The sequence below is a fragment of the Bos grunniens genome, chromosome 24 (assembly GCF_055505025.1).
Source record: "Bos grunniens cultivar Pamir isolate PY7600 chromosome 24, Bosgru_T2T1.0, whole genome shotgun sequence".
In the NCBI taxonomy this organism is placed as follows: Eukaryota; Metazoa; Chordata; class Mammalia; order Artiodactyla; family Bovidae; genus Bos; species Bos grunniens.
In genome coordinates this window covers 63,768,297-63,781,586 of record NC_141188.1, presented here as the reverse complement: position 1 = coordinate 63,781,586, position 13,290 = coordinate 63,768,297, and the positions used below count along the sequence as shown (strand labels likewise).

General features: G+C 38.9%; 1 protein-coding gene across 5 annotated transcripts in view; it reads right to left on the bottom strand.

The window, feature by feature from the left end:
- The window catches only part of LOC147346440 (serpin B10), a 132,633-nt gene that overhangs the window by 116,802 nt on the left and 2,541 nt on the right, over positions 1-13,290 (bottom strand). For all 5 annotated transcript variants that reach the window (XM_086372489.1, XM_086372491.1, XM_086372488.1 and 2 more), the window contains exons 2-4: positions 4,965-5,141; positions 886-951; positions 318-455 (exon numbers count right to left, since the gene is read on the bottom strand). In XM_086372489.1, the coding sequence (XP_086228615.1) occupies positions 318-455; positions 886-951; positions 4,965-5,132 (372 nt within the window). In that variant the 5' untranslated portion in view covers positions 5,133-5,141. The remainder of the gene's footprint in view (positions 1-317; positions 456-885; positions 952-4,964; positions 5,142-13,290) is intronic.

Below are 13,290 nucleotides of genomic sequence, written 5' to 3'. Positions count from 1 at the left end.
AGATCTTTTGTTCTATTTCCCAAGAAACAAATGTTGGCCCAGGGTTTATATAAACCCCATTTCTCTGTGTGTTAGTGGGTTGTACCCCTTTATTCTGGGCATAAAATTCTGATCACTAGATGTGGTTTGAGATACATTGTTGGTTTCCTTTACAACTTGACACATTGGTCAGTTTAAATGATTATCAGAAATACTGACCACAGACATCCTATACATTAAGATTGTCCCGGGATCCCTGTAGAAAAGCACAAAGCGTCTGATTGGTCTCACATGGCTCTTTCTTTCCCATCAACTTAAAATAAGAGGTTTGCACTTACCTTGTGAAATGGAAAAGTTTTCTCCCCGTAGATCCTGTTGGCTGTTTTAAGTATGCAAGCATGGCTGGAACTGTTGATTTCTGAAATAAGTGTCTGGAAATCAGAGTATATTTCTTCAGGCTTGCCCACATTGAATTCCTTTCAAAGAAAAGAAATTGGTCAAATAAAAATGTTGAAAAAGAAACACATGTATATGAACAATTTAGAATAAAAGAAATTATTTCACGTTCATGAACTGATCATGAAATCAACTGCATGGCAGGTAAATGTTTTCTTTGGTGTTCTTAGTGCAGGATATAAAAGTTGTTGAGGCATAATTTGCTTCACACTTAGTATGCAAAGATAACAGCAAGGTTGAAAGTGAAATAGTTTTGAAGGGAAAGAAAGGGGAAAGAATATAACTCTTTCAAAAAGTGTAGACAGTGTACTCTAAAATTTTCCTATAGTTTTAATATCTTTTTCTAAGAAAAATGACCTATTAAAGGTTGTTTGATTTAGCCACTAAAAAAAAAATGCTAAAAGTACCTTCTCCTTAATTATCAAATGGATATTGAAATATAAGACATACCATTTTCCTTTTCTTTTCACTGTCAGGACAAAATTTGCTGTCCTGGTCTCTGCTAAATTGAAGAACCTATAATTTCAATAAAAAGGCAATACATGAGCACATTTTGCAGAGGTGTGATCATTTGAAATACACATCAGTAAATATAAGACTGTCATTCCCATAGCTGCAAAACATATGATTAATGAATCAAGGGAGCTCTGATTTGACTTAAACGGTATATTACCTGGACTAACAGAGTAAGTCAAGAGCTGCTTTTAAATAAATTTTTAAGTTGAATTTAAGTTGTTAGTCTGTTTACTTTAATACTTGGCATTGGACATTGAAAATAACATTGGGAATAGCCTTAAATGTAAAATTCTCATGTTTTCCATGGTTCGTTTTTATCTATCATTGTTTGAGAAGAAAGCTAAGTATTCAATTAAGTGCATCATTTAGCCAGTTTAAGCAAAAGCCACCATTGCCCTAATTATCTGGAAAATTCAGGAGTTTTAGTTGTTTTTTCTACTTAAGTGCTTCAGTTCTCACTGCCGATCATCATCTGACGATAGAGTCAGAGTCTTTGTGTTCCCCCAGCATTTATGTGAAATTCACAGGAAGGATGTGGACTCTGTTTCTCTTAAATTGTCCAAGAGGAGGAAGACACTAATTATACTCCCACATGCGTCCTGGATGCAGCTCACAGAAAGGAACAGACTACTAAATGGCCTTCACTTTCACTTTGCTATATAAGGCTACACACACACATAGAAACACTGTGATTTGAGAATGCTTACATCAGATTAACTGCTTATACAGTAATCAGTTTAGTTCAGTCACTCAGTCATGTCCAACTCTTTGTGACCCCATGGACTGCAGCACGCCAGGCTTCCCTGTCCATCACCAACTCCCGGAGCTTGCTCAAACTCATGTCCATCGAATCGGTGATGCCATCCAACCATCTCATCCTCTGTCCTGCTGTTCTCCTCCCACCCTCAATACCTCCCAGCATCAGGGTCTTTTCAATTGAGTCAGTTCTTCACATCAGGTGGCCAAAGTATTGGAGCTTCAGCATCAGCATCAGTCCCTCCAATGAATATTCAGGACTGATCTCCTTTAGGATAGACTGGTTGGATCTCCTTGTAGTCCAAGGGACTCTCAAGAGTCTCCTCCAACACCACTGTTCAAAAGCACAACTCTTTGGTGCTCAGCTTTTTTTATAGTCCAATTCTCACATCCATACATGACTACTGGAAAAACCATAGCTTTGACTAGACGGACCTTTGTTGGCAAAGTAATGCCTCTGCTTTTTAATATGCTGTCTAGGTTGATCATGGGCTTCCCTGGTGGCTCAGTGGGTAAAGAGTCGGCCTGCAGTGCAGGAGAACCATTTTCTATCCCTCACTTGGGAAGATCCCCTGGAGAAGGAAATGGCAACCCACTCCAGTATTCTTGTTTGGAGAAGTCCATGGACAGAGGAGCCTAGTGGGCTACAGTCAATGGGGTCCCAAAGAGTCGGACATGCCTGAGTGACTAAGGTGACCAGGTTGGTCATAGCTTTTCTTCCAAGGAGCAAGCGTCTTTTACTTTCATGGCTGCAGTCACCATCTGCAGCGATTTTGGAGCCAAAAAAAAAAATAGAGTCTGTGTACAGCCTTGACATACTCCTTTCCCGATTTGGAACCAGTCTGTTGTTCCATGTCCAGTTCTAACTGTTGCTTCTTGACCTGCACACAGATTTCTCAGGAGGCAGGTCAGGTGGTCTGGTATTCCCATCTCTTTTAGATTTTTCCACAGTTTGTTCTGATCCACACAGTCAAAGGCTTGGCATAGTCAATAAAGCAGAAATAGATGTTTTTCTGGAACTCTCTTGCTTTTTCCATGATCCAGTGGATGTTGGCAATTTGATCTCTTGTTCCTCTGGCTTTTCTAAATCCAGCTTGAACATCTGGAAGTTCACATACTGTTGAAGCCTGGCTTGGAGAATTTTGAGCATTACTTTGCTAGCATGTGAGATGAGTGCAATTGTGTGGTAGTTTGAGCATTCTTTGGCATTGTGCTTCTTTGAGATTGGAATGAAAACTGACTTTTTCCAGTCCTGTGGCCACTGCTGAGTTTTCCAAATTTGTTGGCATATTGAGCGCAGCATTTTCACAGCATCATCTTTCAGGATTTGAAATAGCTCAGCTGGAATTCCATCACTAGCTTTGTTCATGGTGATGTTTCCTAAGGCCCACTTCACTTCTCATTCCAGGATGCCTGGCTCTAGGTGAGTGATCACACCATCGTGATTATCTGGGTCATGAAGATCTTTTTTGTATAGTTCTTCTGTGTATTGTTTCCACCTCTACTTAATATCTTCTGCTTTTGTTAGGTCCATACCATTTCTGTCCTTTATTGAGCCCATCTTTGCATGAAATGTCCCCTTGGTATCTCTAATTTTCTTAAAGCGATCTCTAGTCTTTCCCATTCTATTGTTTTCCTCTATTTCTTTGCACTGATTGCTGAGGAAAGCTTTCTTATCTCTCCTTGCTATTCTTTTGAACTCTGCATTCAAACTGGTGTATCTTTACTTTTCTCCTCTGCCTTTAGCTTCTCTTCTTTTCTCAGCTATTTGTAAGTCCTCCTCAGACAACCATTTTGCCTTTTTGCATTTCTTTTTCTTGGGGATGGTCTTGATCACTGCCTCCTGTACACTGTCACAAACTTCCATCCATAGTTCATCAGGCACTCTATATATCAGATCTAGTCTCTTATATCTATTTCTCACTTCCACTGTATAATCATAGGGGATTTGATTTAGGTCATACCTGAATGGTCTAGTGGTTTTCCCTACTTTCTTCAATTTAAGTCTCAATTTGGCAATAAGGAGTTCATGATCTGAGCCACAGTCAGCTCCTGGTCTTGTTTTTGCTGACTGTATAGAGCTTCTCCAACTTTGGCTGCAAAAAATATAATCAATCTGATTTCAGTATTGACCATCTAGTGATGTCCATGTGTAGAGTCTTCTCTTGTGTTGTTGGAAGAGGGTGTTTGCTATCACCAGCGCGTTCTCTTGGCAAAACTCTATTAGCCTTTGCCCTGCTTCACTTTGTACACCAAGGCCAAATTTGCCTGTTACTCCAGGTATCTCTTGACTTCCTACTTTTGCATTCCCATCTCCTATAATGAAAAGGACATCTTTTTTGGGTGTTTGTTCTAGAAGGTCTTGTAGGTCTTCATATTCATAGAACCACTCAACTTCAGCTTCTTCAGCATTAGTGGTTGGGGCATAGACTTGGATTACTGTGATATTGAATGGTTTGCCTTGGAAACAAACAGTAATACTGTTCTACTATTTTAATGCTCTTCATGTATTCATTAGATTCACCCAGACAAGCAGGGACTGAACAAAGTAACAACCAAACAAAGCATGAGAAACAGATTTCACCTGATTTTTTTATTTGTGTCTTTTTAAATCAATTTATTATTATTTTGTTTATTTATTTTTGACTGTGCTGGGTCTTTGCTGCTTTGCGTGGGCATGTGGGCTTTCTTTATTTGAAGTGCCTGAAGGCTACTCTTTGAGTGGGGCTTCCCTTGTTTTGGAGCCTAGGCTCTAGGTGCACAGGCTACAATAGTTGCCCTGCAGCCTGTAGGATCTTCCTCGAGCAGGAATCAAACCATGTCCCCTACATTGGCAAGCAGATTTTAACCACTGAGCCACCAAACAAGTCCTCTATTTGTGTTTTTAAGAAAATCCTTCCAAGATTAGAAAGATGATGACTAACTCTATTAAAGTACGAGCCATGACTTTCTTGAAATATTTTAATAATCAGAATTTTAAAAAATTTTGACATTGAACCAAACTTGATAACCTCATGTCTCCGTCTGATTTTGCCAGAGAACACAGGTTCTTAAATAGTTTTCCTAGAAACAGTTGTCTGTTGATTCACTTTCTCAGCCTTACTTTTTAAGGTCTGGAAAATGTGTGTGTGTTTTATTTTGGAAGACATGATTGTAAAATGTGGACTATTTGGGTTCCAGGAGAGGAATGAAGGTAAAAGCCAAATAAAAGCATTTCATTTTAAGCCAGTAGAGGATAGTTGACCTTTCTTACTCACCTGGGCCATTTGGGCTGCAGTGGTCCCTTTGGTGCCCAAATACACCATGGCCAAGGAGGCTGAGATCCCCCAGGGAGGAAAGAAGATATTTTTACCCTCAGCAGATTCAGCTAGCTTTTTACTAAACTCCAGAGCAAATTGGTTGATAGATTTTGCTAGAAAGTCCATTGGGAAGATCTAAGAAAAATAAAGCAGAGTTAAAGAACATATTAATAATCTTTTCCATTTATTTTACTTTTTTTAAATGGATTTTTTGGCTTACACAATTATCTTTTCTATCATCCTTCATTGAAATGACAAAAGAATGTATTATCCAACCTGATTATATACATAATAACCTATGTAACGATCTATATGGGGCTTCCCTGGTGGCTCAGTGGTAAAAAATTGGCCTGCCAATGCAAGAGACATGGGTTCAGTCCCTGAGTCAGGAAGATCCCTGGAGAAGGAAATGGCAACCTACTCCAGCATTCTTGCCTAGGAAATCCCATGGACAGAGGAGTCTGGCAGGCTACATTCAATGGGTCACCAAGAGTTAGACACGATTTAGCAACTAAACAACAACAATAATCTATATATCTGTATTTATGCCCTCCTAAGAGCTGAATGAAAATAATTCCAGTATTATTTTAAATCTTAGAAAACTGAAGTCCAGAAAGTTTGAGAGAACACCCTCAAATTCTAGCGCTGAAACACCTGAGAGAACACCTGGATTCTGGTCAGTTGGGTCTTCCTGTTGAAATTGCCAGTTTAAATTGCAGTAGAATCAGCCAAGTGCTTCTTTTCTATACACCACATACCTGCTGGCTTCACCAGTAAATGAGGAATAATTATACACCTTTTTGACTTTGTACTTTTTCTCACTTATCTTTCATCCTTATTTTTATACTTTTTAACCTTGTTTATCCATGCGCACCTTGATAGATGGTATCCTGGTTCTTGGAGAGCCTTTATCCTCCTTCATAATAAGATGAAACCCAACCCTGCTCCATACCTTTTCCTCTGGATGCTTTTTCTGAACTTTGGGGTTCACAGGAGCGTGTCTACCACCAAAGTCCCATAAGGTAGCTTTTGCCACTGCCTGGTGCTTATCACACTGCTAGTTCTGTTTTCATATGTTCGTATCTTTTCATCTCTAGAACAAGTTCCCTGAGAGCAAAATTTTCTTATTCTGCTTTGTGCATCTGCTAGCACCCATCTCAGGACTTTGTACAAAATGGAAACTTCCAAATATTTATTTATTTTTTATTTAGAGTGTTTATAGTTAAGGTTCTAGTCACCATTTTTAAAAATCTATTTAAACTTGAAACTTTCACAGTCTAGTGGAAATGCTTATAGAGAAGTAGAGAAGTCAAGACTCTTGTCTTTATTCTCACTCACTTGAGACCCCCTGAAACCAAGCATAATGAACAAAGAAACTCAAGCTTTCTCATTTTTAAAAATATTGTATTCAGTTTCTAAATTTCACCTCTAATCACCCTGATATTCTCATTTAAGATTTTTAAAACTGGATTGCTATCAAAGAAATAGTGAGTTTAATCTATTGCGATTTTATAGCCAAATAATTTCTCAAACTGATTAAATAATTTAAAATAAACCAAATTCCTAGGCCTAGAGATTCCTATTAGGGTGAGTAATGTATAGAACTTGGTCTTGCACTGATATCATGTGGCCCTCTGAGAAACCTAGAATGAGAACTTTAGAGAAGTCAGGAGATCTCTCTAGCTAAATGGTTGAATCAAGGGAGAGACATGTGCAGACAAAGTCTTGATTTCTTCATGACTTGAATTAACAGTGATACTGTTGAAACCCCTCCTAGTCATAGGCTTACCCTTAACCAAACAACTTCTCAGCCTTTAAATCATCTCTAGTCATAGCTTCTACCTATTGCAGAAGCTGATGATAATTCTAGGCTAACACTATTTTATTAAATGAAAAAAGCAGCAACCCTTGTTTTGTAATAACTCTACACCCTCATAAAATGTTTGAAATTTACATATAAGCACTTTCTCCTGACAGATCCAGTGCCATCCTGGAAATAAGCTCCCTGTTTTCTTTATAGCTATATCCCTTTAAATGATGTTTTGTTTACTACCTATATATTAAGCTTTATCTTTTATTTACTTTTTTTTAATTAATTTTATTCTATTCTCAAACTTTACATAATTGTATTAGTTCTGCCAAACTTCAAAATGAATCCACCACGGGTATACATGTGTTCCCCATCCTGAACCCCCCTCCCTCCTCCCTCCCCACACCATCCCTCTGGGTCGTCCCAGTGCACCAGCCCCAAGCATCCAGTATCGTGCATTGAACCTGGACTGGCATCTCGTTTCATGCATGATATTTTACATGTTTCAATGCCATTCTCCCAAATCTTCCCACCCTCTCCCTCTCCCACAGAGTCCATAAGACTGTTCTATATGTCAGTGTCTCTTTTGCTGTCTCGCATACAGGGTTATCGTTACCATCTTTCTAAATTCCATATATATGCGTTAGTATACTGTATTGGTGTTTTTCCTTCTGGCTTACTTCACTCTGTATAATAGGCTCCAGTTTCCTCCACCTCATTAGAACTGATTCAAATGTATTCTTTTTAATGGCTGAGTAATACTCCATTGTGTATATGTACCACAGCTTTCTTATCCATTCATCTGCTGATGGACATCTAGGTTGCTTCCATGTCCTGGCTATTATAAACAGTGCTGAGATGAACATTGGGGTACACGTGTCTCTTTCCCTTCTGGTTTCCTCAGTGTGTATGCCCAGCAGTGGGATTGCTGGATCATAAGGCAGTTCTATTTCCAGTTTTTTAAGGAATCTCCACACTGTTCTCCATAGTGGCTGTACTAGTTTGCATTCCCACCAACAGTGTAAGAGGGTTCCCTTTTCTCCACACCCTCTCCAGCATTTATTATTTGTAGACTTTTGGATCGCAGCCATTCTGACTGGTGTGAAATGGTACCTCATAGTGGTTTTGATTTGCATTTCTCTGATAATGAGTGATGTTGAGCATCTTTTCATGTGTTTGTTAGCCATCTGTATGTCTTCTTTGGAGAAATGTCTATTTAGATCTTTGGCCCATTTTTTGATTGGGTCATTTATTTTTCTGGAGTTGAGCTGTAGGAGTTGCTTGTATATTTTTGAGGTTAGTTGTTTGTCAGTTGCTTCATTTGCTATTATTTTCTCCCATTCTGAAGGCTGTCTTTTCACCTTGCTAATAGTTTCCTTTGATGTGCAGAAGCTTTTAAGTTTAATTAGGTCCCATTTGTTTATTTTTGCTTTTATTTCCAATATTCTGGGAGGTGGGTCATAGAGGATCCTGCTGTGATGTATGTCAGAGAGTGTTTTGCCTATGTTCTCCTCTAGGAGTTTTATAGTTTCTGGTCTTACGTTGAGATCTTTAATCCATTTTGAGTTTATTTTTGTATATGGTGTTAGAAAGTGTTCTAGTTTCATTCTTTTACAAGTGGTTGACCAGATTTCCCAGCACCACTTGTTAAAGAGATTGTCTTTAATCCACTGTATATTCTTGCCTCCTTTGTCAAAGATAAGGTGTCCATATGTGCGTGGATTTATCTCTGGGCTTTCTATTTTGTTCCATTGATCTATATTTCTGTCTTTGTGCCAGTACCATACTGTCTTGATAACTGTGGCTTTGTAGTAGAGCCTGAAGTCAGGTAGGTTGATTCCTCCAGTTCCATTCTTCTTTCTCAAGATCGCTTTGGCTATTCGAGGTTTTTTGTATTTCCATACAAATTGTGAAATTATTTGTTCTAGCTCTGCGAAGAATACTGTTGGTAGCTTGATAGGGATTGCATTGAATCTATAAATTGCTTTGGGTAGTATACTCATTTTCACTATATTGATTCTTCCAATCCATGAACATGGTATATTTCTCCATCTATTAGTGTCCTCTTTGATTTCTTTCACCAGTGTTTTATAGTTTTCTATATATAGGTCTTTAGTTTCTTTAGGTAGATATATTCCTAAGTATTTTATTCTTTTCGTTGCAACAGTGAATGGAATTGTTTCCTTAATTTCTCTTTCTGTTTTCTCATTATTAGTGTATAGGAATGCAAGGGATTTCTGTGTGTTGATTTTATATCCTGCAACTTTACTATAATCATTGATTAGTTCTAGTAATTTTCTGGTGGAGTCTTTAGGGTTTTCTATGTAGAGGATCATGTCATCTGCAAATAGTGAGAGTTTTACTTCTTCTTTTCCAATTTGGATTCCTTTTATTTCTTTTTCTGCTCTGATTGCTGTGGCCAAAACTTCCAAAACTATGTTGAATAGTAATGGTGAAAGTGGGCACCCTTGTCTTGTTCCTGACTTTAGAGGAAATGCTTTCAATTTTTCACCATTGAGGATAATGTTTGCTGTGGGTTTGTCATATATAGCTTTTATTATGTTGAGGTATGTTCCTTCTATTCCTGCTTTCTGGAGAGTTTTTATCATAAATGGATGTTGAATTTTGTCAAAGGCTTTCTCTGCATCTATTGAGATAATCATATGGTTTTTATTTTTCAATTTGTTAATGTGGTGTATTACATTGATTGATTTGCGGATATTGAAGAATCCTTGCATCCCTGGGATAAAGCCCACTTGGTCATGGTGTATGATCTTTTTAATGTGTTGTTGGATTCTGATTGCTAGAATTTTGTTAAGGATTTTTGCATCTATGTTCATCAGTGATATTGGCCTGTAGTTTTCTTTTTTTGTGGGATCTTTGTCAGGTTTTGGTATTAGGGTGATGGTGGCCTCATAGAATGAGTTTGGAAGTTTACCTTCCTCTGCAATTTTCTGGAAGAGTTTGAGCAGGATAGGTGTTAGCTCTTCTCTAAATTTTTGGTAGAATTCAGCTGTGAAGCCGTCTGGACCTGGGCTTTTGTTTGCTGGAAGATTTTTGATTACAGTTTCAATTTCCATGCTTGTGATGGGTCTGTTAAGGTTTTCTATTTCTTCCTGGTCGAGTTTTGGAAAGTTGTACTTTTCTAAGAATTTGTCCATTTCTTCCTCATTGTCCATTTTATTGGCATATAATTGTTGATAATAGTCTCTTATGATCCTTTGTATTTCTGTGTTGTCTGTTGTGATCTCTCCATTTTCGTTTCTAATTTTATTGATTTGATTTTTCTCCCTTTGTTTCTTGATGAGTCTGGCTAATGGTTTATCAATTTTATTTATCCTTTCAAAGAACAAGCTTTTGGCTTTGTTGATTTTTGCTATGGTCTCTTTTGTTTCTTTTGCATTTATTTCTGCTCTAATTTTTAAGATTTCTTTCCTTCTACTAACCCTGGGGTTCTTCATTTCTTCCTTTTCTAGTTGCTTTAGGTGTAGAGTTAGGTTATTTATTTGACTTTTTTCTTGTTTCTTGAGGTGTGCCTGTATTGCTATGAACTTTCCCCTTAGGACTGCTTTTACTGTGTCCCACAGGTTTTGGGTTGTTGTGTTTTCATTTTCATTCGTTTCTATGCAAATTTTGATTTCTTTTTTGATTTCTTCTGTGATTTGTTGGTTATTCAGCAGCGTGTTGTTCAGCCTCCATATGTTGGAATTTTTAATAGTTTTTCTCCTGTAATTGAGATCTAATCTTACTGCATTATGGTCAGAAAAGATGCTTGGAATGATTTCTATTTTTTTGAATTTACCAAGGCTAGCTTTATGGCCCAGGATGTGATCTATCCTGGAGAAGGTTCCATGTGTGCTTGAGAAAAAGGTGAAATTCATTGTTTTGGGATGAAATGTCCTATAGATATCAATTAGGTCTAACTGGTCTATTGTATCATTTAAAGTTTGTGTTTCCTTGTTAATTTTCTGTTTAGTTGATCTATCCATAGGTGTGAGTGGGGTGTTGAAGTCTCCCACTATTATTGTGTTATTGTTAATTTCTCCTTTCATACTTGTTAGCATTTGTCTTACATACTGCGGTGCTCCTGTGTTGGGTGCATATATATTTATAATTGTTATATCTTCTTCTTGGGTTGATCCTTTGATCATTATGTAGTGACCTTCTTTGTCTCTTTTCACAGCCTTTGTTTTAAAGTCTATTTTATCTGATATGAGTATTGCTACTCCTGCTTTTTTTTTGGTCCCTATTTGCGTGGAAAATCTTTTTCCAGCCCTTCACTTTCAGTCTGTATGTGTCCCCTGTTTTGAGGTGGGTCTCCTGTAGACAACATATGTAGGGGTCTTGTTTTTGTATCCATTCAGCCAGTCTTTGTCTTTTGGTTGGGGCATTCAACCCATTTACGTTTAAGGTAATTACTGATAAGTATGATCCTGTTGCCATTTACTTTATTGTTTTGGGTTCGAATTTATACACCATTTTTGTGTTTCCTGTCTAGAGAATATCCTTTAGTATTTGTTGGAGAGCTGGTTTGGTGGTGCAGAATTCTCTCAGCTTTTGCTTGTCTGAGAAGCTTTTGATTTCTCCTTCATACTTGAATGAAATCCTTGCTGGGTACAATAATCTGGGCTGTAGTTTATTTTCTTTCATCATTTTAAGTATGTCTTGCCATTCCCTCCTGGCTTGAAGAGTTTCTATTGAAAGATCAGCTGTTATCCTTATGGGAATTCCCTTGTGTGTTATTTGTTGTTTTTCCCTTGCTGCTTTTAATATTTGTTCTTTGTGTTTGATCTTTGTTAATTTGATTAATATGTGTCTTGGGGTGTTTTGCCTTGGGTTTATCCTGTTTGGGATTCTCTGGGTTTCTTGGACTTGGGTGATTATTTCCTTCCCCAGTTTAGGGAAGTTTTCAACTATTATCTCCTCAAGTATTTTCTCATGGTCTTTCTTTTTGTCTTCTTCTTCTGGAACCCCTATGATTCGAATGTTGTAGCGTTTAATATTGTCCTGGAGGTCTCTGAGATTGTCCTCATTTCTTTTAATTCGTTTTTCTTTTATTCTCTCTGATTCATTTATTTCTACCATTCTATCTTCTAATTCACTAATCCTATCTTCTGCCTCTGTTATTCTACTATTTGTTGCCTCCAGAGTGTTTTTAATTTCATTTATTGCATTATTCATTATATATTGACTCTTTTTTATTTCTTCTAGGTCCTTGTTAAACCTTTCTTGCATCTTCTCAATCCTTGTCTCCACGCTATTTATCTGTGATTCCATTTTAATTTCAAGATTTTGGATCAATTTCACTATCATTATTCGGAATTCTTTATCAGGTAGATTCCCTATCTCTTTCTCTTTTGTTTGGTTTGGTGGCCATTTATCCTGTTCCTTTATCTGCTGGCTATTCCTCTGTCTCTTCATCTTGTTTAAATTGCTGAGTTTGGGGTGTCCTTTCTGTATTCTGGCAGTTTGTGGAGTTCTCTTTATTGTGGCTTTTCCTCGCTGTGTGTGGGTTTGTACAGGTGGCTTGTCAAGGTTTCCTGGTTAGGGAAGCTTGTGTCGGTGTTCTGATGGATGGAGCTGTATTTCTTCTCTTTGTTCAGTCACGCTGTGGGGAGGGAGGGAGGGATGCTGCAAACAAATAACACTAGCGTGCGCTCGCAGTGCCTCAGCCACACTGGGTCTGCCCCCGCTCACGGCGCATGTAGCCTCCCTGCCCACACTGCTCGGGCTCTAGGTTGTTCCGCCGGGAACAATCCGAGGCTGGCCCTGGGCTGCATGTACCTCCCAGGTCCAAGCCGCTCAGGTTCAGGCACTCGGGCAGTCCTCAGAGGCACAGACTCAGTTGGGCCTGAGTTTTGTGCTCTTCCCAGGTCCGAGCAGCTCAAGTGATGAGGTGTTTGGCGAGCGCCAATGCTGCGACTTATCGCCTCCCCGCCACTCGGTTATCTGGGTGTAAAACCGGCGCACCTTCTCAGGCAGATGTTAACCGTCCAGACCCCCAAGAAGTTTTAGTTAGCAAAGAAGCCTGCTTATAGTTTTATAGATAATGTCTCTCTGGGGCTGCGATTGCCTCCTTCCGGCTCTGGCTGCCTGTCACCGGAGGGGGAAGGTCTGCAGCCAGCTATCTCTGTTCAGTTCTTTGTTCCGTGCGTGGGCCTGGCGGTGTCTTAGGTTGGGGCTGGCTTTTCGCGTGGTAGATATCCCACAGTCTGGTTTGCTAGCCCAAATTATTTCGCTCAGATAGTGCTCAGGGTATTCAGGCCAGATTCTTACTCTAAGCGATGCAGCCCGCGCTGCGCCTCCCTGCCCAGCCCCCGCTTGCTAATGGCGCGTGCAGGCGTCTGCGCTGCTTCTCCGCTGGGGGAGTTACCGTAGGACTCGCAGTCTTCGAGTTTTAATTGTTTATTTATTTTTTCTCCCCGTTATGTTGCCCTCTGTGCTTCCAAAGCTCGGCACAGATTCGGCAGTGAG